The sequence below is a fragment of the Hirundo rustica genome, chromosome 8, assembly GCF_015227805.2.
Source record: "Hirundo rustica isolate bHirRus1 chromosome 8, bHirRus1.pri.v3, whole genome shotgun sequence".
NCBI classification, from domain to species: domain Eukaryota; kingdom Metazoa; phylum Chordata; class Aves; order Passeriformes; family Hirundinidae; genus Hirundo; species Hirundo rustica.
Window position 1 is genome coordinate 14900048 of NC_053457.1, and position 25977 is coordinate 14926024.

The 25977-nt window shown below is 37.4% G+C and overlaps 1 protein-coding gene across 2 annotated transcripts in view; it reads right to left on the reverse strand.

The window, feature by feature from the left end:
* ADK (adenosine kinase) overlaps positions 1-25977 on the reverse strand; it is a 273051-nt gene that overhangs the window by 74499 nt on the left and 172575 nt on the right. For both annotated transcript variants that reach the window (XM_040070582.1, XM_040070583.1), the window contains exon 7: positions 5085-5255. In XM_040070582.1, the coding sequence (XP_039926516.1) occupies positions 5085-5255 (171 nt within the window). The remainder of the gene's footprint in view (positions 1-5084; positions 5256-25977) is intronic.

Genomic DNA, 25977 nt, shown 5'->3' on the forward strand with positions numbered 1-25977 from the left:
CTCAGTGATATTTAAGGCATGACCAGCCATCCTTTGCCATGTTCCTCACTTCTTAGTCCCATCTGATACTGAAGTACAGACTGAAATGTTGGTCTCCCTTTCATTATTTATTGAAAGTCAAACTGTATTTCCCTTTTTCCACACACCAAATTACATCTGCCATCTGATTTTCTCCTGACTCCTACTTCTTAATTGTTTCCTCAAAATCAGACCACTCACCAGTGTGAAAGGACATTCGTGGCTGGAAAGCTATCTGCTAGGTCTAGAAACAGTAGGAATTGCACTGTGTAAATTCAAATCAATTCAGTTATGCCATTACGAACGCACACTAGTTTGAAGAGAATCACCATGAGGCTCATTTATCTTACAAAAGTGATTATGTCTCATTCAAGATTCTTCTGGGCTGTGGGCAGATTCTTAAGCCTGCAGGTATCAATCTGATCCCAGGTGATAACGCAGCAGAGGAAATTTGCAAGTGGAACTGAAGGTTGTTCTCCGTGTCATATCTTAATGTAATATATCAAATTATGTGCAGTGAGAGTTTACAGCAGGGGAATAGACAAATTTGTTTGGAAACTGCCATTTAGGTGTAAATCCTAGTGCGCTGAACACAGTTTATGCCAGAAAACTTACCAGTATTTCTATTCCCTTCCTCAGTTAAAATAAGCACAAAACTACAGATTGCCTGCAAGTTCACAATAAGGAGAATGTTAATCTCACCAAAACCCCAGCAAACTTTCAGCTTTACATCTACTGTTTTTCATGGCCATTGAAGAGAATTTTCCATGTCATTAAAGAGACTTGTCTTTATAGGGGCTTACAAAGGGTATTAAAGGTTGTTGTTCAAACCACCTACATTTGTAGGGGTCCTTCTGTTAGCATTTGACACCTCACTTGAAAATATTTTAAATAAAGGAGGCACAATATACCATTCCAGTATAATTGTGAAGAGGAAATGATGACACGACCCATTTGATATCTTATTCCATTCAAAGGCACTGATCTCTTTCAAGCTCAGGATTTCTAACTCCAGAACCACGACTAAAGTTATTGTCATTGCTTCTTAAAATGTACAACTCTTGTACACAACCTGCTTTCTTTTCAGCACATTTGCTGTCACACCAGCAGCAATTTCCCAACAGGCTCACAGATGCTCTCTCTTTGCAAACTTCAGCTTATAATCCTGTAATTAATTTGTTCAGATATTGGGTGTTTAGAAGTAACAGCTCAGTACACTAGAGAGGAAAAAGATCAATTTTTAAAGAAAAATTCTTATCTTAATTTTCTTTATTTTGTACTTAAAAAAAATTCACAACTTCTCTTCTACATAACCCCCCCAAGCTCTACTGATAGCTGTACACTGAATACCTCAAGTTACATCACTGGCTTACTGTTTTTGCTGTAAAGCACTAGGTAAAAAGCTCCACGCGTCTGTAACTCCAGAGTCCCTAAATTCTAAAATTTTTCAGTGATGCCCTGCCTACACATAGCAAGAGAACCCAGATCTTTACCACATCAACACCAACAAATATTCCTTTGAGTCATGAACTGGTGCCAGATGAGGAGAGCAATTACGTGAAAGTCTTGCAGTGTCCCTTAAATCCTGAAGAAACTGCTACCCAGGTGCACATGCAAAAATACAGACTGCTCCCCCAAAGTAGCTCCTTCCCTGAGGAGATGTCATTGTAACTCACACCTTTTTGGGAGACTGGAAACTGAATTCACATTCTTGTGTCGAGTATTGACTTTGATGGGTCAAGTATATCATGTACATTCAGCCCTAACCAGGAAAATGGAAAATGATACATACAAATTTAGTCTCCTTTACATGCCTAGAATAATTCCTGTGTAGGAAACTTTCTACAGCTCTGTGTAAAGACGTTACTTTCAAAGCTTCCACTTTTTTGACCATTCTGTTACTGAAAGTTACTCTGAGGTGTAAAGTATGTATTCTAAGGTGAGCTTTTATGGCTGAATTAAGCAGCAACTTGTGACAAAGCAGTTATCATCAGGAGATAATTGACCCTATTTGAGAGTTAAGCATCCTGAGGCAAAGTAGAGTGTGCTTAATCCTGGCAGGTTAATTATCCAATGATTACGGTAGCTTGGAAGGTATTACTGCTAAGAACCATTTGCAAAATGACGCTATTAAAAAAACTTTAATTTAATAAAAATTAAAAGCAATGACAATAATCAAGTTCTTCAGTCATGTATTGCTAGATAATGACTGCAGAATCGCCCTACTTGGTTAGCTGCAATGACCATATAATTACTCCTTTTCTGAATGTTCTGTACTAAATTTGTTATATGAAGTACCGTTAATAAACACAAAAAATTCAAGACAAGATGTTTAGGCAGGTTACAAATGAGATTAAAATAAATTATCAAAACACCAGTGGTCACTGAGTTAATGCTGAAATTGACAGATATACTGAGCTGTTACCACAGCATTCAGTGTCTAAACTGCAGTTAAGGGTATGCTGGCATTTACATTCAAAACTAGAATATTTATTCTGAGAGGTTTATAACTTGCCCATTTTAATTACCATCTGGCTGAAATTTGAAATAACCAATCTCCATTCAGATGTAAATTTTTAAGTAGAAGATGTAATTTAAAATCACTTTGCCAATTGTTTTTAGTTTAGGAATGGCAGCAATTTGGAATTTTGCTGCACTTGGATGTTTTTGTATTACTCAAAAAATAAACAGCTCAGTGCTTAACAACAGAATTTTATTGGACTATAATGTGAAGATAAATATAGGGAAGAATAAAACTGTGTCTAAATGTATTGTTTGTACTAATGAAGTAACAACCACACAACTTAGTATGCCTTGCTTATTTGTTAACTTATGCACTTAGACTGATGGAAAATGTAGCACAAAGCAAAAGGAAATCACACCAAATGGACAAAAATTTGGTGTTGGCTAGCTGAAGTGGTTCATGGCCCATCAAGATATACACAAACACACACACAGAAAAAATCCTGAATGTGCTTGTAGCTGAAATTTATAAGGCAGGAAAGAAAAAGCACCAAAACCAAGGGCAGAAGCTACCAGAAGGCAGAACCTGTCAGACTGAGCTTTGAGTATTGCAACTACTCTTTATCAAAAAACCATATATAGAGAGCAGAAATACTGACAATGAGAAGACACAGAAGCCATGCAAAACTAGAAGTACATCATGTGAAGAGCATGGTTTCAAGTCACACAGAAAGGCAAGACAAAAAACCACTGCAAGCAGCATTTCAACAACTCCAAAGCAGCAATAGCCAGCAGGAAGCTGAGATTGAAAATGACCAGGGTTTCTTGGTTAGTATAAGTAACAAGGAGGCTGGTACTTGGAAGTATTTATATACATAGTACTGCCAAGTTTAAGGATGATCATTTAAGTTTAAATAGTATCTTTTCTCCTGAAAGACTCCAAAATGCTTCAGAAATTATATACAGAAAATGCAGTGAGTCTTTCAACTTTAACATGCAGGTGAATAATACCATAACAAACTGAGATGACAGAGGGAATTAACCTAGTCTGAATAAAATTTCTGAAATGGGACTGTCACCTGTATCATGGGCTACTGCTTATAAAATACACAAAAAGTAACATGAAAAATAGCACCTAATGAACCACTATGATCTGAATTATCCTAATAGGTCAGTGGAGCAATATTTATACAAAAGATCTCTAAGTTTTAATTCCAGAAGTTTCTATGAAACTCTTCTACTCCAAATTATTTTTTCTGTGAAATCTGACATGATTTTGTGTCGAGTTTATGCTGGTATTAAATAAAAATACTCAGTATCATCTTTGTGAGGACTGTATCAAGGTGTACAAAGGTAACAGTTGGAAACAGCAAGAACAAGTCTGGAAAATATTTTTTCTGTACAGTTAACCTTAGTTAAAAATGTTTCCCTTAGCCCAATGAATCAAAAAACATTGCAATTTTCTTTGTTTTAAAATTAAGTATTATTATTTTTTTTTAAGTCCTATATCTATAACAATGCTAGCCCCTTTGTGGACATGTGGACAACAGTTTAAAAACTGACTTGTATTGGTGCAAGTCCCTGCGTCACAATCAGAAATAACCACTGACAGGAGTAAGTTGCTTTTCCATCATTTTCGTGTACTCATGTAGTTACCTGGAGTGACAAACCCACATTTCATTTAGGTGTGTCACACATTTCATGGCTTTTTTCACCCATTTCCTTCTGAGAAAACTAATAAATATTTAAGAACACTTTCTCAAGTGAAGGAAAATCAAAAATTATGAAGGAACTCTGAATTAATTTGGTCTATTAATATGGACTTCCAGGCAGAATTTCATGCAATCTGTTTGCCAACTTACACAGCAAAGACAAGCCTTCCTTTGATGGGCTGCCATAAAATCAATGAGAACCTTTTAAACCAACTCTCTATTTCTTAGTTTTCTCCTTTCACATCTCCCCAAAGAGTCATCTTCATCACAGAAAATGCTATTAATAGCAGCACAGTGAGTAAGGAATCAAGTTCCAGGAGCTCAGAGCCCTTCATATGTTTTCTTCCAGCCAAGTTAAATTCGGGGTGACGACATTATGCACATGGATAGTTATTACAAAGCACCAATGTGTTGGGTATTTCCTGCAAGAATAAGCAAGTTGTAAACTTCTAACAGCTGAAGTGACATCTTTGGCATTGACTGAAATATCCCAGTTCATTGACCATAGATTTAACTTTCTAGTGACACCTCACACGGTCACATTCCCTCTATAAAAAAGGAGCATCATGAATCACAGAATCATCAAGGTTGGAAAAGACCTTCAAGATCATCAAGTCTAACCTTTGGCTGACCATCACCCCATCAATTGGATCTGCAGCACTAAGTGCCACATCCAGTCTTTCCTTGAACACCTCCAGGGAAGGTGACTCCACCACCTCCCTGGGCAGTTTGTTCCAGTGCTTGACAACCTTTCAGTGAAGAAATTCTCCCTGATAGGCAACCTGAACCTCCACTGGCCCAGCTTGAGGCTATGGCCCAGGGAAGCAGGCTCTGAGACACAAACACCTACGTGCAAGAGATACAAATATTTCCACTACTCTCAAGACTCACCGTTTCATTTCCAAAGAGAACATCCACGTAAGGCATGACTTTCATCATTGGCTCTTTGTAGAACTGGCTTATAAACGGTGCAGAAAGATTCAAGCTGAAGATCTTGTTGTTGGCAGAAGCCTGAGCAGCCACTTTTAATACTGCTTCTGGTGACACTGTCAGGAAGAATCCCTGCAAGCATCAAAACAAATCAATGTATGTTACTAATTTTGTATTAGGTATCACATGAAGCATGCTATTTCTGTAAAGTCTCTCCCAACCCACATTTGTCATACACGTGCACAGATAAAAACTTCTGGGAAATACTGCCTTTCCACTAAGATAATGAAGATGTGACAAAGAATCTGCACATGCCTAGAATCCCAGCCTTTCAAAATGAAACGTAACTCCTTACCTCTGCATTCCACGGACTACACTTTCCCATGGCAGCCAAGACTAATGTCCATATCTTAAAATGTGATGTATTATAATTCTAAATGCCCCTTTATAGTACTAGAGTCAATCAGACTGTGCTGCTTAATTCCAAAGTGCAGTCTGATGGCTCTATACACAGCTAGGAGACTAATGAAATCCCTTACCTTAAATATTGGTACCTTGTTTACAATAAAGGCCTTGAAAATGCTGACTTTGTAGCACTTGTTACTGTTTTGCAGAAATAAAACCTAGGGGTTTTCATGTTTCCACATAGGTATTTTGTTGGCCCCCTTCTCCCAAAAGTACTTTTCTTTACTCAGAACATCAACAGTTAAGTAAGTACCAACTTCCACAAATCACTGCTTGTCTACTGAATTGTAAATGCTGATTTCAACCCTACAAAGAACAAGGCTGCCATTTTGAATTTAGCATTGCAGATGGTTATCCCAACCACACATGTTCCAGGAGTCATGTAAAGATCCCTTACAGTTTCATTAACCTACTAATTAAACAAAGGCTTAGACTTTGCATTAATTAAACAAATTCTGAGCATTTTGTTATTACAATTCTAAAACTTATTTTACTAGCTGTCCTCTAAACTCAGTGAATAATAGCAATTTTCAAGCATGAGCAGCAAGTGTTAAATTTAAGGCCAGAGATAATGTCTAAGGCACAGTGAGAAACAACTTTGAGGAAGGTCTGACAAATACCATCTCAGTCCTATCTATAACATCATCACCACGACACTCCAAAAGATGTAATAGTGACACAGTCTTATTTTCCAGTTCCCATCCATATGATTATGCCTTTGAATCGCCGAGTATCTATATTTTCATCCTGCATACTTCAGTTATCAGATCATTTTAGGCATTCTATTTAGTGGAAAAATAATGTAAGTCTACAGATTAAAGACTACTTTGAGAATATGTCTATTTATTTCTCCTTACTCCACACTCTCCGGTCTAAAAACCAAATGATTGATTTCAAAATCTGGGCATGATTTCCTACTCGACAATCGAAGTCCAAAGGGCACAAGAATCCTGTGCATGCTGTGGAGCTACTCAGCACCCTGAAGGACTGGAAGCCTGTAAACATCCAAGTCTCTTTGCTAATTTTACACTCCGAAGAATTAAAATGAACAGTTTATATAACTTCTCATCTCCATAGCAATTTCTTCCATTTTTTTGTTTTTTATTTAATGAACAGAGAGATGGATTTAAAAAAAAACAAACTGTTCCAAACACAAAATAAAAATCTTTCAAGGGTGATGTGTTGCCATCTCTAGATGAATGACAGATTGCCCTACAGTGGTCTACTTAAATAGTAACCTGGTCAAATAATTAGGCTTCTTACCAATTTTAGGCTGAAAACTTCATCTGAAGTAAAATACATCTGATTGTAATTTAAGGTACGGAACACTATCCCCATGAGATCTAATTCAGGCCTGCATCCAACTCCCTTTTCCTTGGGAAAGCAACATAAAAGTACTGAGATACAGATAGGAGAGTTTGCTTTTTAGATCCTGCAAAGTAAAGGCCAGGAAATCTCAAAGGCTATAGCTCTGTCTTCTGGGTTTCTTAAAAATCACTTCTGCCATTTAATTGTATTCCTCCATGGTTTTGCTTATATTTTTATTTAAATAACTGTTTGACATTAAAACACCTAGAAATTAAGAGCTCAGTGTATGACAACCCTTCTCCAAGTATAACATTTCTTTGCAAAACAAAATTGTAGGAGTACAATCCACAGAGTGGAATTAACAAAGTAGGGAGAAAATAAAATTTGACCCGAACAGATATGGATTTAAAGAAACCTAATTCAACCCCCCTCTTTAGGTATTTAAATTGACTTTGTCTCTACTTTTAGTGGAATTCCATGCGGCTATGACCAGTGTAGTTACAGTCACCCAGGTTCCCAAGCTTAAATTACAACCAGAGAAGCCACAGGCCACCCTACTGCGGGCATACTACAATTGTGTACAGGAATGAATTCCCCTAAAAATCCCAGGTTTTCTTATCTCTCACCGAGATTCAGAGCAAAGTTGCTCTGTGACTTCCTTAGAAACTCAGCCCGCAGGCTCTTGCAGCTGCCACTGCTTTTGGTCCAGACAGACCTATACAAGGAATGCCTAAGCCAACTGCTCTTACCTAATCTAACCATTAACTGTCAGCCAACATTAGCTTTGAGTGGGAAAATAAGTGTATCCTGTATCACTGGTATAAAGACTTTGTATTTCACCAGTAGGAAGTTCTATTCCCACTAACAAGAAGGTTAACAGGCTCCTCAGAAGGGAAGATATTATACATCCACCTACACACCTTAGACTAACACAGAGAGTTTTGGGGTTCCATTTACCCTCAAAACCCAAAGGTTCTTAACACAACTATGAGGAAAATACCTCTAATCAAATGATGAGACAATCAACAAACAGAAATTCCAAGAGCCTGGAAAATGTACATTGCACAGAGAAATGAAATTACTGTGTATGTATCTATCTTTGTGAAGGAGGGGGATGCTGGTGCACAACCAGCTCAAAATGAGCCAGCAGTGTGCCCAGGTGGCCAAGAAGGCCAACGGCATCTTGGCCTGTAGCAAGGATACTGTGGCCAGCAAGAACAGTGTGGCAGTGATTGTCGCTCTGTGCTGAGCACTGGTGAGGCCACACCTCGAGTACTGCTTTCACTTCTGGCCCCCTCACTTCAGAAAGGGCACTGCGGTGCTGGAGCGTGTCCAGAGAAGGACAACAAGGCTCAAGAAAGATCTAGAAAACTTGTCTTACAGGAATGGGTGAGGGACCTGGGATTGTTTTGTTTCGAGAAGAGGCCCAGGGGGAACCTCATTGCTCTCTGCAACTGCTTGAAATGAGAGTGCAGCGAAGTGGGGACCGGTCTCTTCTCTGCCTACAGAGAACAAGAGGAAATGGCCTAGAGCTGAGACAGAGGAGACTCAGATTAGGTATCAGAAGGGTTTTTTCATTGTTAGGATGGTCAGGCATTGGAATAGGTTGCCCAGGGCTGTGGTGAAGTCACCACCCCTGGAGGTGTCTAAGAGGCATCAGGATCTGGTGCTGGGTGAGGTGGTTTAGTGGTTATGGGGTTACAGTGCTAGTGCTGGATGGGTGGTTGGACTCAATGATCTCAAAGGTCTCTTCCAGCCTTGATGACTCTATGATAGAAGGACATGTGACAATTGGGCAGTGCAGCCACAGGAAGTGAAAGGCAGGAATACAGTACACTAAGGAAACCTATAAAACATTAAAGGCTAGCAGATATATTAGCACACAGAGCGTTCCTTTGGTGTAGAATACCAGATGCTACTGCTTCATGATGTGATACTATTTTCTGCTGCTCAAAATTTAATGAGTGTCTTTTCTATGCCAGGAGGAAGGTACCATTGTACCACAAGCCAGAGAGCAAGGCTGAACCAAAATACACACCAGGAAAATAGGATGGTAGGCTGAATTATGTATATGCATGTTTGTATGCACACATGCACAAAGCAATACTATTCTTAGGCACTGTAAACAGTCCTTCTATTTAAATACAGTCATTTGGTGGGGAAAAAAACCCATTTTCTTTGTGGGATAATAAGAAACAAAAAGGAAGAAATAAGAAATACATTTGTGTATTGCAGACACATGGCTACGGGAGATACAGTCACTTGTTTGTAACTTAAGAGCTTTTAAAATTCAGTAAGATACATACAACAGCAGAGGACAAAGTCAATAGAGAATATCATATTAATCTCACTTCTACAGTATTCAGGAATTCTTTGATGCACCTTATAAGATATGCCAGGGTACTGTGAATACTGGATAGCCTTTCACATTCATGTCTTTATCTTTTTTTGTAGACACTAGCATTACTGGAAAGATTTGCTGAGTTTACACACCAGTAATTTGTCTCGTAAGCCACCTCTCTCATTTTTATCACACACACAGACCCAAAAAAGGTTCCTTCTGACCTACACTAAGCTCTTACAGCACCAGCTACAGCAGATGTGAAGGCAGCAAATTAAGGGTGTCAAAAGTGTCAGCAGCACAGAAACAGAGAGTGTTGAAGAGGTGACCTCACAAAACCAGCACAACTGTGGCTTTGGTGAATGCAATTCTGTATAAGGTGTTCTGTCCAAGCTGAGAAGCCTTACCTTACGCTGAATTTGTGCTCATGAATTCGTCTGGATTACATGGAATGTTTGCACAATCAGGATCAAGATTTTTTTTCAGAGTATTTCCAAACAAATGCAAGGCAAGATGACAACAAACAGCCTTGCAATTTGGGATTTATTATTGTTTAATAGTAAAGAAGCAATATTGCCTCAAAAACATACAATCTCAAAAGAGATAATAAAAATTAGGATTGCTTTCAACCCTTCTACCTGCTAAAATGCATTACTTTCTAGCTCTTCCACTTTCCTTGCCACTCCCATTTGCAGAGTGGATTACATGAAAACAACTTTATCATATGAATGACAGGATTTTGAACCATGGTACTCTGAGCTGATTTGGGAATGCCATTTGGTAACAATGTAAAATCAATAAATCGTGAGTGTGAATCAAAATATTTAACTTTCAGAAAAACAGATACAACAGTCTGCTGCCATCTAAGACAAGTTATATTCTGCCAACAGGAAAGGAACACATCATTTAATCCAAAATTATTTTATAGCAAGCATTTACATAAAACCGCAATTATGATGACATCACACTCTCATCCATCTAAAGGGTGGAATTTTTCAAGCACACAGAAAGCTTGACAGTTACGTAGTGACAGTCCTGATAAATACCACGATTCAGTAAAGCACTACAGAAATCATCTAACTCAAAGTGTGTTGGCAGTTCCAGTGAAAGAGTGAGTGCTGAGGTGCCAAAAAACCTTGCTCCATTACATGACAGACACAACCAAGTCAGAGCTTTTGGACCTGGTTAAGTTCCCTATATTCTGCACACAAAGAGAGCTTGAAGCCACATCTTGGGCAGAAGAGGCATCCCTCAGCTCTGCCCTGCCATCAGTCTCATCTGCTGCAGTCTAGCAAAACTACCAGGGTTTGGAAAGAGTGAGGCTGAACACATGGCAATTCCTGAGCTGGAGAACGAAGCACTAGGTAACTGCTCCACACAGAAGAACTTACACAAGGCTTCCAGGTGTTCTTACAAGCAGAAGGGTCTGAAAGACTTTTGCATTCCAGCCTCTGAACTGCCCGAGCACAGATGGGGTGCAGTCCACATCCCACCCACTGTGAGACATGGCAACGAAATCATCTTCCCTCAGAACAGGAACCAGAAGGAATCTTCTTGGAATGATAGAGCCAAAGCTCTTTATCTGTCTTAGTACTTACGTGAGTTTAAAAGAGCAGGCAGCAATTTAGAAACTACCTTTAACGCTGAAACATCTGAGCACATTACTTGGAATGTGCAAGACTGTCAAGATAGCAGATTTATTGACCCCTTACCTCTTGAATCTCTCTGTTTTGAGCATTTATACTTGCAACCTGTTCCTGCTTGAAATTACCGTTAAATTATTTTCCTTACTGACCTATGACAGAATAGTCATGATGATAAAGATAATAAAATACTCCCAAGTATGGGGAAAAAACCCTCCAGAAATAATCAACAAACCCCTCTAAATTAAATAATCAACATGACCTTTACTAATAAAGGTGCTTGTGGCTTTAAGGTAGCATTTACTTTCTCTAGAAAGGACAAAAGCTCTTTGTAACTATCCATTTGGGAACCGTTCTGTCTGTAAATTAGTGAAATACATGAACGTTATTTTAATCCGTGTACCTGTTCTTCCTGTAAAAGGTGATTTAGGAATTTAGAAAGCACCTAGACAGTATCAATTGCATTTTTGAACTGTATTTTATCTCAGTGATAAATCTTATCTCAGTGGTCAGCAAGCAGTTATTTAATGAAACAAAACCCGCTGCTCTTTGTCCAGTTCCTACTGGAGACAGTTGTTTTAAATCAGGAAGCAAGGACAGAAAGAATGCAACAATTTCTCTGAGTAATTGTTTTGGCTTGTTCCTGTATGCCTTGTTTATTTTTATGAAAGTATTGCTTTATAACTGGAAAATGACTAAGCCATAAACTATTGTTTTATCATTCTGAGTGGCCAGTGTTTCTGTTTTCCATAAAAGCCAAGTTTCAAACAGTTTTCAGGAACATAGGAAAAATCCTAACTGTCAGTAAATGTGCTTATATTGACCATGACATTTTCCTCTACAACGGTGCCAACATGTCAGAAGGAGAGGATTGCTTTCAGACTTGAACAGCTTCTTTGTTGCTGATGTGAACTCTCATTATTGCCATATTTGTATCTATCAGTAGCAGAAAGCCTTCAATATCTTTAGCATTGCAGGCTAAAGAGAACAATTATTTTTTGCATATATTACCAATCTCTTTTTAATTTTAATCGATTTGGAAATATTTTTCAATTCTGATCACTAAGGTTTAAATTTGGCACTCTCCAGGAGTTGATCTAAGCCATGTTAAGGACAAAATAATTGTGTGACCTTACTTAGGAGATGTGTACTCACAGCATAGATGAGAACTTCAACAATGAGGTGAAACACATGCGCCAGAGAGCAGTAATATACTTTTGGCATAGAAAAATGTCATCCCAAATAAAGAAATTCTCCCATTTCCCTGAAAAGTACAAAATTAGTTAAGATTTTAATTCATCTTGCCAAAATGAGCTTAAGAATTTGGTTTGACAATGCTCCCTTAAGTCAGCCCCTCTGTGAAAAAGCAAAAACCTCTCAAATATGCTCTCTCAAATTCAGTATTAGAGAGTTTTATGTGAGTTTATTAAGCTCAGGGAGTGAGATGTATGCATCTAATTATACTGAATTTTTAACAAAATTTTGGAGGAAGTACTAAACATCATCTGGGAGATAGGAGCCCAGAGATTTTATTACTTCGATTAATAATTCAACCTCTTTTGCCTCTGTTTACCCACTTGCAAAATAGTTATAATGATAAATACACCTCCACTGGCAGAACCAGTGGGAGGTTTAATTACTTAACAGTACTGAAATGACTGAAATTTTGTGCTGAAAGGTATTATAGAGTATAGGGTATTACTATCAATAAAATATAAGCTGCAAATCAAGCAAGCTATGATAAAGAGAAAGCCACTTCATTTCTCCTAGTATCCCAGAACCACTTTACCACACTTTTTTTTTTTATTGAAAACCAATTTAATCCTAACTGAGAAAGCCATACATCTTAAAAAAATTGTTAAATTGCTGATTAAAGAGAGAAACCATTTCTTTCGCCATTCATCCTTTTAAAATAACTCTTTATTAGGTTTGTCTAACTCGTCTATTAATATGAGGATAACGTTGTGTTTAGACCAAAAAGACTTGGACATACTCTAAAAATTGGCATCAATATTATTGATGATGTTTGGAACAATGAGATACCTGGTTTTCAGTCTTAATTGCCACAATTTTGAGCACAATCCCAGGATCCTTTTCCTGGCAAATAAGCACTCCAGGAAGCATAGAATAAGGTATGGCTAATTTAGGCCCTAGATGACAGTGCAACATTTGCTTTTTTGTGTATGGTTAGTTCCATTAATATAATGTGGCATCTCATAAATTATGTAAACATCAACCATATGTTGAATTCATTCAAGTTTGGTGTGTACATAATATTTACAGTATATTAGTAAATTGAGAGAATCTATGTAACTACAAATGCATAGAGAATTTCTAATTCTCTAGACAGTTAATTCTCAGTTTGAAAGCTCTCTAAGTAAATACTTTAAACAAGCCCATTTCTTGCTTATTAAAATAGCCTTGAACAAGAAGAGAACAAACAGGAGTATTTGCTTAATTAAGTCAGCTTATATCAGCACAGTGGTCTGTTTTATGAATACAGGTTAAACACTCAGAGTGAAACAATGACTGATACTAGCAGATAATCACCACTGACTGACTGGGTGTCAAAAGGACAAAAAAACAGTCTCACCAAGCTCTAGCTCTGTACCAGTATATGCTGCTATACCTGTGGCCTCAGAGTCAGGATCCCCAGGTGATGCAGAGGAATGCAACAGCTACATAACACAAACACAAGAACAAGTCCAGTGCCCTGGACAATAAGCCCATCTTACAGATTTCCCTGCCAACAATGTGGTCACGGCACAGAATGTTTCACTTAAATCCAGGTCTGAAAGCAGATACAAGGTATAATGAAATATAGGTATCTTTCTTCCTAAGCACTTTTAATACTGGAACACTTCAGCAGAAACCTTTCTTCCCTCCCCCAGCTACCTTTGAGATCTTGTAATTTATAAGAACATAGCAGCATGGGGATTAAATATTAATCAAAGTCATTACCATCATCGTTAGAACATATTTCAAGAGCCCCAAAGAAAGAGCATATTATTTCACTAATAAAGATCGTATCATCAGAAATATGTAGCATGGTAGGTATGAAGAGGAAAAAGGAAATGATCAAGTGGTAAGTCAGAAGATTTCTGAAGCTTATAGCACTATTCAAATGCTAACTCATCCTTTAACTGAATCTGTTTAAACAAGGCAGACTCACCATGGGCAAAACTGAGCTCTACAGAGAACCACAGAAGCCCACAGTATATTTAAAAAAATGTAATTTTGCTGAAGGAAAAAAACCCCACCCACACAAGTAAAATAAAATTTAAAAAGAGGGGTCCAAACTCCATCTACATATTAGTGAAATTCTGGAGCAGCTCCAAAGTTTCAGTGGAGATGTGGATTCATTTGGTATGAGATACGCTTTCTAAATCACAACCAGGGCACCTGAAACCAACACTGTTCACAGGATGAATTTGCATTAAAGAAATGACCAGCCTCATGAAATAGTAGGACTTCCCTTATTTGGAAGTTAAGGTGTAAATGCTTAATAAAACAAATACCTCACCCAGTCCCTAAGGTACTTCCTAGCTGATTTCAAAGGGTCTACATAACCTTACGTTTATTTTCAGGTTAAAGCACCACTATTGCGTAGAATTAAGCACATAGTGCAACAAAAAGCTCAGAGGAGCTAAAACCATAATTGGCATAATAACAGAGGATGTATTTCTTTCAACTTCTGGCTTATCAAGTTACGAGAAAGTGCGTTAACTATTTATTTCAAGTAACACCCTTCTCACGACTCTATACTCTTAACCACAATTCCAACATGTCTTTCACAGCAAATATAACATTTACTATGAACATGCAATTAGGTCCTAATCGCTTGGATTAATTACCACATCAGGGTTTACAATAAAACATTTATTGCTCACACTTCCACACATTAAAATTAATTATTTAAAAGAACATTAATGTTATTGCTTGGCCTTTTAATTTTCATTATAGAAAGACCTTTACATGGCTTTGTTTCTGAACACAAATAAATGAGGGTCAGGATCTATGCTAATTCTAATAATTATTGATATAGTTGAAATGTGGACAGTTGCTAAGCTCTAAACAGAGATATCGTCACTTAAATTAATTTTGGTAATTATAATTGCCTGTAGAATACTTTCAATACAAGGAGCTATTTAAGTGTTTTGCATTAATTATTATAGTCTGAATAAGTAGTTTCTTCAGTTTCCAAGGGTGAGGGGGAAATACCCCTAATTATTAGCATTTTAGAGCCGAATAATACTTACATTAAGTTTCTGTTTCTAATGAACTTATGAGCTCATACCTCAGAAACCAACTTTTAATATCAGGACCACTACTGTAACCAGGGAGAGTAGTGTAAGTCTTTTATTTCCAGATCTTATAACCTCAGGGGAAACTTCCCTGCTAAGTTTTTATTTTCTGTAAAGACATTATTTTTTGTAATGTCATATTATTGGGGGAGTAAGAGACTTTAGTAGGAGCTTCACTTTGCAATTCAAGATGCTCGAATACCCTAAGTAAGTTTTAATTTTCTACTGAATATTTTCCATGCTTCTCTACCTTAAGATGACTCTGCTCCCATCACATTATTTGCCCACTTTCAGGGAAAATCAAGACACATGAAACATGACAGAACACTTTTTTTTCCAATTTAATTAAAAATGCAATATTTTTAAAAAAAGTTTTAGATCAGTAAGAGATCAGGTTAGATGGTCAGCCTATGACAGACAACTAACCTTTCTTGATGCAGAATATCAGTGAGTTTAAAAGTCAAACAATTTTGAGAGCAGGAAGCCCCTGAAACTTAGTGAGCAAATACCTGTGTTCCCTAGTGTGCCAACACCCACACGTGGAAACCGAGCTAGCTGAGATGGGTAATACCTTAGCCCAGTATCTTATGCAGAATCCATAAACCTGAGACCATGGGAGGTGAGATATGGAAATCAGGATGCTAAAGATGTCTTTCCAAAATAGGTCATGTCTCTGGTCCTGGTTTGCCATTGGTTCAGGACCTTTGACAATATAAAATCATGTCTCTGTCCCTAATTCTGGATTGGACCTCAGATACTCTAATATATTGTTAAGTTAGCCGCGCCCCCAGGTCTTTGGATGTTGCCCCTCAGACCATGAGGTCTCTGTGTCGTCATTTCACCAGCATCAGAGTTCTATTTTCGGGCTCTCCATCGCTCCCACTCCTCTATTTTCTCCCCGCTCCACCCGGACGGACCCAGAATCACAGCATGGACTGCGACACCGCTTTAGTTGCCTTGGAAGTAAAAGGCAGCCAGGGACCTTCTCAGCCTTCAGGAACAGGGATCTGAGTTCAGCGGGACCCAGGCGCCTTCTAGGGACATCGCGCTGTGTTTAGCACCACACGTTCACCGGACTGCACGTGCACAGCGCTGCCCACCTCAGACGTTCCATTGAAAGCACTCCTGTGGCAGGGCTCAGGAAACACTGCCGAGGCTGCTCAGGCATGCAACGCGATGCGATTTTTCATAGCAGGATCGTGTGCTACTGATTTTAAAAATACTGCGCAACGTTACGCATTTCTTCTGAAACGGTAGAAACATACGGGCACTATTTTTTAACGGTGACAAGAAATGGATTTTGCAAACTGCCATGTAAATGAGAATTTATAGCTACAAGTCAATTTACAGATTAAAAATAAAAGTGCAGAATACAACTAGCAATTAAGAAAATCACTGCTATCTAGTAATTAAGTGACTTATTTGGACTCATTTAAGTCTCCAAAACTTTTCCTTTATGGAAACAAGGGTATATTCAAGGAGATACTTCCAACATGGCAATTCCAGTTTTGTAAGTCAGACCTAACCCCCTGAACCAATGTCTCTTCAATCTGTAAGTGCCCAAATTAGTTTGTGTGGTCTACTTCAACTGGCTTATTTTTGAAATGAAGTGTATAGGGAAAAAGAAGAGATTTATATGAGTTCATGTTCTTTAAAATGTTATTTAAAATTATATAAATCAAACTGCTTTTGAAACTCATGTGAGTTTTAGAATATTCAAAGAAATTTCACATGGAAAAAGAATTTTCATGACAGGGATCAAATACTAGAACATCCTTGGTAGTATTCAAAATGATTGAACATAAAGCAACCATAAACTTCAAATTTGCTCTAGCAAACCTCTAGGGGTCCATTGCAATGTGAATTACTGTAAAAATCTATCATATGCTAAATCTGTGTGTATTTGAAAATTATGGACAAAAAATATGTGGGCAAATCATACGGTCCCTGATGTTCTATCAGTTTCTAAAACAGTATTTCAAAGCAGAGCACCCCAGGTGGTAGTCTAACCATCAGAAATTAGCTATTTTACCCTGAAATAAATACCACAAAATGTATACACTTTGCAAACAAACCACGTAGATATATTAGAACACCTTAGAGTTTAAGATCCTTCTGCAGCCCTTCCTCTTCACATGGAGCATCTCTGAATTCCAAATCATGAAGTCAATGTGATCTTAATAATGCCCACAACCCTACATGTAGACAGCTCTTTGAACAGGAATAAGCTCTGTTACAGAATATTAATCAGAATATTAATTATGAAAAAATGTTCCCTGTTCTTTTTTACCCTTTACTTGAATCTTTGCCCATTCAATTTGTGTCCCTGAAAACAGAGAGAATAAGAAAAATAGATACTAAAGCTATCATAATGTATTTAACAGTGTTAACTAGTGTGCTAATTTATACACTATAACCATGATTTCTGGATTAGGCTATCACTGAATAACTTTAACATATTTGAGGCACATAGAAAAGACAAATGAAAAAGCACTCCTTTTAAAATCAGCGTTTGAACTCATGTTTCAGTGCTTTTATAAGAAAACTAAGTTGGGATTTCTCAAAATCACCTACTTAATTCAGAGAGTTTAAATCCCTTCCTTATGCTAGATAAACAGCATTTTTACTTTTTAAACAGCCAAACAAGAACATTTTGAAACTGTGTAACAGAATAACCTCATTTTAGGGAATGAAAATTATTAGTCCATGTCAAAGTAAAATGCAGCATTCATTCTTCAAACATGGGAAGTGTCTGTCTCCAGTTTTTGATTTATTTTTATGCATCTGTATCAATGACACGCCTTCATTTACAGAAAAGTCAGATGACTTGGTACTTATTGGAGCTTGCTCTCACTTCAAAACAGTTAACTATGGAAATCAAGGATTTCCTTTTTACTCCTGTCCCTACAATGCCTCCTCATCAACATCTATGGTCCAACCTGGTCATGAATCTAATAAGAAACCAGAGCTAGCAGAATGGCATCAAACACTTCTGTAAATAATAAGAAACAGAAGTGATGATGGTACCTTGAAACCAGAGCTCAGCAGTCACGGATAAATTCTTCACATTTCTTCAATTTTCTGAGGTTTAGAGCTCTAATTTTCTTCAGTAAAGGCGGTTGACACACAAATCAGCCATTTTCACAAAACTTTGTCCTGGAGAGCAGTATCTATATGATACTATTTAAAATATCTTCTGCAGAACAAAATTAACCTTAAGAAGGTCCCTTCTGAAACAAATGTTCAGAACTGGTACAAATGTCAGAAAAACTTATTACAACAGTCACATTTATCCATAACAATAATCACTGATAATCAAAGGGTTAAGTAGTTGGCAATGACATGAGCAACAGAAAAAATTATTTGACAAGATTCCACCCTCATTCCAAACTCTACCAAAGCATCAATTGTAATTATAAATTTTCACCAAAGATGTCAGATTCTTACGTTAATCTCTGCACAATCTGACATTGCCATTCTTCCACCTGTATAGATGTGAACAGTTATCATTTTGTTTTATGTCACCACAGACAACATAATCAATAGTTTTCATATCTTTCTGTTCATACTTTTTGTTAAAATGAATTTCGTGAGTGCTGCTTACTTTTGTTCCACTATGAAACTTGTTACTGCTTGAATAGAGAGTACTTAATCTCAACAATAAACATTATAATGTATGATGGAGCAGTCAAGGGAAAAAAAAGGTTTCAACATTTTTTTCAGTCCCCATTTTAACATAGTCTGTCTTTATCAAATTAATATCTAACAACAGTGACACGAAAGCAACACAATGGATGGCTTTGTTCACTTTATATGCACTAATCTGAAGCACAAACTGCCTTTCACTCCTTTTCCTTTTATGCTCCATAATTCTGTAGTAAGGAAATCTTATTTCATGAAACTCAAAGCAAAAAAATTATAACTGGAAATAACTAGTTTATAAAATATTACATGTCAGCATCAATGACTTAAAGAAGATCCACAAACAGATGGATTGCTTGTTTATTGTTTCCATATGCAAAGAGCCACCAGGAAGGCTGGAGAGCTATTCTTTCTGACCTGTCACTCAGGTGAAAGCACCATGCAGGCACATTCAGCTCTTCCTGCAGTCCTACAGCAGAACTCCCTCACCTCTGAGCTCAGACAGCACAGTTGCTCTGTACCAGAAACAGACACTGATAGATTTTCATAACAGTTGCAAATGATACTTATTGAAAAATTGTTCATCATAGGAGAGCGGTTCCTGTGCAGGTAAACTTGATCCTTACTGCACTGAACCATTTACCTATTCTTAATGGATGCTACTTTGAAAAAGGTAATTTTTTAAATCAGTCACCCGAGGCACAAACCAAAACGCAAAGAGGAGAATAAATTTCACGCTGGCATAGCCTTTACTTTAACTTCTACAAAGAGCACCGCTGCACCAATGGCAACACTGGTCTGGATTTTATGTTTGCTGAACTTGAGTTTAGAAACTGACTTTCTTAACACACAGTCAGATGGGAAGTTTCTCTTCCAAGCACCAAAACAGACCAAACTGCTCCAATAGCGAAAACTTCTTTTGGATATAATGACTTAGCTAAGGTTTGAGGTTCTAGTTTTACCAATTGAGTAGTTTAGACACTTAATACCCAACTAAGGGTGTCCAGATCTTCTATTGCCAGCACTAAACTGATTTTATCAGTGTGAACTAGACCTGTTAAGAGTTGGCTTCATCCACACCTTACCAGCTTACAACTGACATACATAAATCATAAAATATGCTTCTATCACCCAACTGTTAGGCTTAGCCAGAGGTAATTAATGCTAGAAACTGCAGGCCTGGCCTTGTCTTGAAGCAGAGAAATTACACAAGTCCCCCTTGAATAAGAGCCTCAGGCCTGTGAAGCTCGTGTACTTAACTTTGTAAATCCAACAGGACTAAGTCCAATGCACATCCATAACCTCAGAGTAATAATACCATAGTACTCCTCAGGCTGCTGAAACAGCAGACTTCAGAGAACGGTTTGCAGCACAGCAGTACTCCTGTGTATGCATAATATACAATCTCTGAAGAGTCTTCTGACCCTGCTTGCTCCTGACAAACTGCATTCATATGCACAGGAGTTGCAGAAGCCTCCCTGTGAACCTTCTTTTCTAGCAATTTGCTCTTCACAACAATTGCTTACATCTCAGATCCCTGACCACTCTAATCTTGGAGCAAGGAACTTTAGAATATTCACTGCTAATAAAAGTCCTTGGAAAATATTCAACAATTTCAAGACTCTGACACTTTTTAGAATTCAGATATTTAACACCACTGATGATTACCACTTTTTCACAATTACCACCAAAATCGTTCTATGAGGATTCTATCCTGAGGATACAGATGACCAGGAGACGTTTGAAACTTTTATAAAACATCCTCTGAATGTCTGACATTTTGACTGAGGAATACTTTGTCTACTCTTCTGTCTGTCTGCTACAAATTTGTATTTGTCTTTGGATATTTTTCTTATGGCAAAGGAATCTGTTGTGAGGAGAGTGAATTATGCATCTATTCAGAGATCATGCTCTCCTGAATGAACATCCAAGCCTGCTAAAAAAGTCTGCCAACATACTGTGAAGATCTGGGAAATGGCACACCCTCACAAATGCCAGATGTAATTCTGCCCACAAGAAAAGTCAGATGGATTCCTCCAATAAATTCCTACTTCTTTTGTCTGCCTCTTGGTTGATATATGATACCACTGCAGATGTATCCAATTTTATTAAAATTTGTCCCATCAGCTCTACTCCAAAAGGAGAATTTTCAGATTTAGCCTGAGTTTGTGCACATTTGTTACAAGTTGTTTTTAAGCTGAAACCCAAGTGTTAAGCTTTATTCCATTTAGTTCAGCAAGGTCTGTATCTGGTCAGGCAGCCTTCTGTGGGTGTGAAAAACAATTGCATTTTTCTAAGAGTGCTTGGATATTTGAGCTCCCATCTCAGTAAATTTTTCAGTTAGCCCTGAAACTGGAATTTGGCTAAATTTGAAAATCTTCGTAAATAGTGGAGTTCAAGCTACAATGTATCCCACAGGACTACATGCAAGCCACAGAGATCTCATCACAGCTAGCTCTTCAAATCCTAGCAGAAGTTTCGCTAAAGAACTAGACTGGAGAATAACAGTCTTCAGTGTTTAAAACTTCATATTGAATGCTTTTCTTTAATGAGTGGCTAATGAAGTACTTCGCTGTGAAGATACTGGTAAATCTATAATTACAGATATCACTCAATTCCCCCATTCCAAAACCATCCCTAATGTAAATGAGTACATGGGAAATTCACATAGTTGAAAGCCAAAACAGTTGTCTAGGGTCTTTGCTCAATTTGACACTAATAAAATCGTGAACTACTCTGAAAATCTCATGTCCAAAAAATCACCTCATATTCGAAAAGTATCCACTAGAAAGTTAAATAAAGTGGCAATTCAAAGTAATTCTTGAAAAGGCTTTTTGAGTGAATATTTACTGTAATTTAAGCTTGATCACTTACAAGTAATCATATACACTGGAGAGCAACTGCATTTGCTGCATATTCAAGATCTTCCTAAGAGGGAAGGTCAAAGGAGGAGGAGGTCAGGTCAAAATTTTTTGAATTGGAAAGTATTAAGCTTGATATTGAGCTAATATTGTAAAATCTTGCACCGAATAACCCATACATTTAAGGACTGAGGAAATAACTCCACATAAATAAATTCCCCTCCTTCCTCCACCCCCCCAAAATACAGATATACAAATACGCTGCTTGTTCTGCACTGCTTCATATACAGAAACTAAGCTTTTAATTCAGCTTGTCTTTCTGTAGTATTACTACTCCCTGGAAAAGCTTGTCTTTTGTTTCTAAAAATGACTTTTTTGGCATTATGCCCACATTACTTAGGATTCTGAAGATATTGTCCACAGCCATCCTCCCACTTCCAGTCATTCATTTTGCAACTAGTGTTTGCAGAGACTGATGATCTAGACAGTCCCTTGTGGTAAGATTTCGTATTTCATTTTCTTTCTTCTCTGCTGAGGCCAGAAAGTTCTATTCACATTTAAAGGAGCACAGAGTGTAAAAGTTAGAGATGCCCACGGGAAGATACTTTTCTGTTTCGGACAAAGAAGAGATTAATACTGTGTGAGAAACAGAGATAAATTTTAACACAAGTCTGAAAATGAATTGGGGTTACCATTTTTGTCACTGTGGTGTCACAACTGGCCTTGCGATAGATGAGTCTTAGTCAGTGTATGAAATTAATATACACTAAAAACTTCTTTAATGGAAGTATTAATTACTCCAAGGTGATAACACACCTTGGATCTAAATCAGATACTGCTCAAGAGCACACTGGGGATAACTAAGTATTGTTACATAAGTGTCTTTCTCACATGACAAAAACACAATAAAGATTCTGTACATTTCAGTTTTGCAGACAACTATCTAAAAGCATATTGGGGCTTCCTGTAGAAAAAGAAAACCTCTAAAAGGGGCCTTTAAAGTTTGCAAAATCAGTAAATTTAATCTATCCACTTTCTTCTGACCTTTAAACCTGACCTGAAAAAAGTGTTCAGCAACATAAATTTGATCTCTAAAGGCTGCTGCAGATCTCGTTTTCTGCTGTTTTTCCATTAGGCATTTATGGGACTTGCTGGTGTTACAGGGGACTAGTAAAATGTCGAAGTAATCCTGCAGTTCCTGTGTATGAATTCAGCTTTTCCCTGTGAGATGACAACATTTTTTTTTTTTTGTCTGCCAGGGTTTTTTCAGATACTGGAGTATAAGACTAATACCATAGGTGTGACGTTATTTTTTCTCTCTCTCTCTTTTTTTTTTTTTTAAATTTGGTAACATTAACCAGATCTAGCAGTTCAAGTGTTGAAACAAAAGAATTCCTTCCTGAGCCAATAAGGTGGCTTGGTGCACATCTGCACTAATTGGAATCACAGCATGGCTTTTCAGGATAGGAATTGTATCCAAAGCATACAGAGGATTTGAAGATCTTGGTTGTGTGTTTGTGCATTCTCACAAGCGCAGAGGAAACCAGCTGCTTCCATTTATGAACTGTGCTGATACATGTGCCTCAACCAGTGCAACTTAGCAAGCGAAAGACTGGCCAACTGTTTTAACAAGGGAAAGGAAAGGACAGGTATAGAAGGCAAGACAATAGAAAAGAATTTATAATAAAACCATCAATTTTCAAATAGCACGTTCTATAATTTATGCTATAATTGCCAAGGATCAGAGCTAGAGGATAAAAATAACAGGTTATTACATCATCCTGCCCTTTCATCCACCGATAATAGCCCTTGACTTCAAAGTTCCCTTCTCCCATCTTTTTGACTATTGCACTGTTTTCGAATAATACAGAGATCAACTTCCAACACAAATTCGCTTTCTACTCCTTTTATGCAATAGCAAATTTTGATGTAAATTCTTCTTTCTGAAGTGTTCTTTTTCTCTTGACTTTACTAATTTTTCCCTTTTAGATGCTTTTACCTAACAACTTCTTTAGTATCTCTTTTGAAAGATCCCCTTCTGTAGTACTGAACATAGTTCTAAAAGTGAATTTAACATATCCTTACACTACCTCTGCCTCCAGCCTGTTTTGAGGTAATCATTACCAAACACATTTCAGCTGTCAGTGGAAGGACCTTTGTTTCTTCTCCTTTCCCTGTTTTAGTCCTGCCTTACTCTGTCCAAGCTGAGATCCCTACTTTCAAACCACATTTTCAAGTCCTTTTTTATGTTTTCACTTGAATTCTTCTAATAGTTTCTCCATAAAATTTCCTTTACTTATTAGTCACACAGCTTTAATTGAGCAGACATCACCTTATTCCAACTACATTTGAAAAAGGAATACAAATAATTTTCCTTTCATCACCTTCCTGAATCAAGTATTTGGGATTTGGCTTCTCTTCAAGGTTTTGATAACCATCTTAAACCAGATTATCTGTGAGCATGCACTGCTTTGCTACTTCACTTTTGAAACAATTAGCTACCTGCTTTTATCCCATTCTGTCCTACAACCAGCTGGACAGCTTCCCATAAGCTCTCCTTTTCCAGGTTCACTATAAAACTTTTAACACTGGAGATTCTGAAAATTCTGGAATACTCAGGCCAACATCACTGCTATGTTCTTATTTTTATGTGCTTTCCCTACTGCACACTCTGCAACAGGAAATACTTCTTTGAGTAGCATCCCAGCAGGGCTTGGATCTGTCACTGGGCTCCAAGGCACTACAACAACAGGATGAAAAAGTTTGTGTGAAAGTTTATAGAGAAAGTTCCTGAGTCAGAGAGGAAAGAGCACAGTTCTGAGTGTGTTTTAGTCCATGCAACTCACACCAACTCACACAGTACTGACCACAGTCAGGCCATATGCTGCAATTGCAGTAAAACAACAGAAATAATGGAGGAAGGGAAGCTGCAATTCTTTTGTTAAACAGCAAAAGTAAAATCACTCATTATTGATTTAGTCCTGGAAAACCATAAAAGCATTTCTATTCAATAATTAAATACTGCACAGCAGAGGGAGTTATACCCAAGACAGTTAGGATCCTGACGTTATTACAAGGGAAGAAAAATTTAGTTCAATCAATGAATTTCAGTGTCAACAGAAGAAAATTATGATTGTGATCACATACAGTCATAACTGTTCCTTCGGAAAAAAAAAATATAATTAAAGGTGCTAGTTTCCACATCGAATTCCACTTTGGATGTGGTTAAATTCCAGCTTGGTTAAGTATTTCCTGTCTATTTAATTTCATCCTGTAGATCCAGCTGCACATAGTTATTCTACACTTCCTGTTCTAAACTATCACACAGTGCCATTGTGAGCTATTGAGCAGCTTCATTTTTTATTCTTTATATGATGTATCAATTACATCATCTAGAAAGTGCTTTGAGACTCTCTGAGAAGTCACCAGAGATGTCAGGTTAGTATCCCTAACAAAACACGTAGTGCAAACTTTCAAAACCCCCAGCTTTTAATACTTCTGCTTAAGGTAGTAGAAGTAAAGTAAGAATTGTTAGATTATGGCATATTATGCAGATTGACCAAAAAGTAAAAGCGAAATAAAAATTAATTCCAGACAGAGTTTTCCAAAAAGTTACCTCAATTTCATCATAAAGGTGCTGCAGTTTCTGTGATAGTATTAGGGGGTAAAAAAGCATGGAGATTTAGAAGTAATTATACAAAACTAAAAAACTGATAAATGTATTTTCCCGTATTTCCTCTCTTTCACTTTTTTGCATTATATAAAAAGTAGATGCCGAAACACAAGTATGACCTGTCAATCACTCAGTAATACCCTAGCACTCTTACCAGCTCACAAAGGACCAGAGAAGCTGAGTCCTCAGCTAACACCTGGTCTAAAAGCCCTAAAAGCATTTAAAAATACTGATCAATATTTAAAACTGCACCATATATAATCCCCAGAGTGAATGAGTTCACTTTTATTCTATAGTAAGAAGTAGAAATAGCAGTCCTTGACTATCCCAGCTTTCACAGACTTGGTAAACCTGGGCTTGCCAAACAGGATGCTGCTATTTACAGTTTTTAATTTGTGATCAATAATCCAATCCAATAACAATATTTTGTGTCAAATAATCCAGTATCAATTGTTCATACTATTCTTCTATTTTCTCCATAAGTCAGGACAACTAAGGCCTCTCAGAACTGAATTCAGAAACCAGGATCCTTTGACAAGCGAAATGGCAAAAGCCATCCTTTAAAATCTTATTTGGTTATATGTGAGGGAAGGAAAAAGAAATAGTGCTCTAGCCAT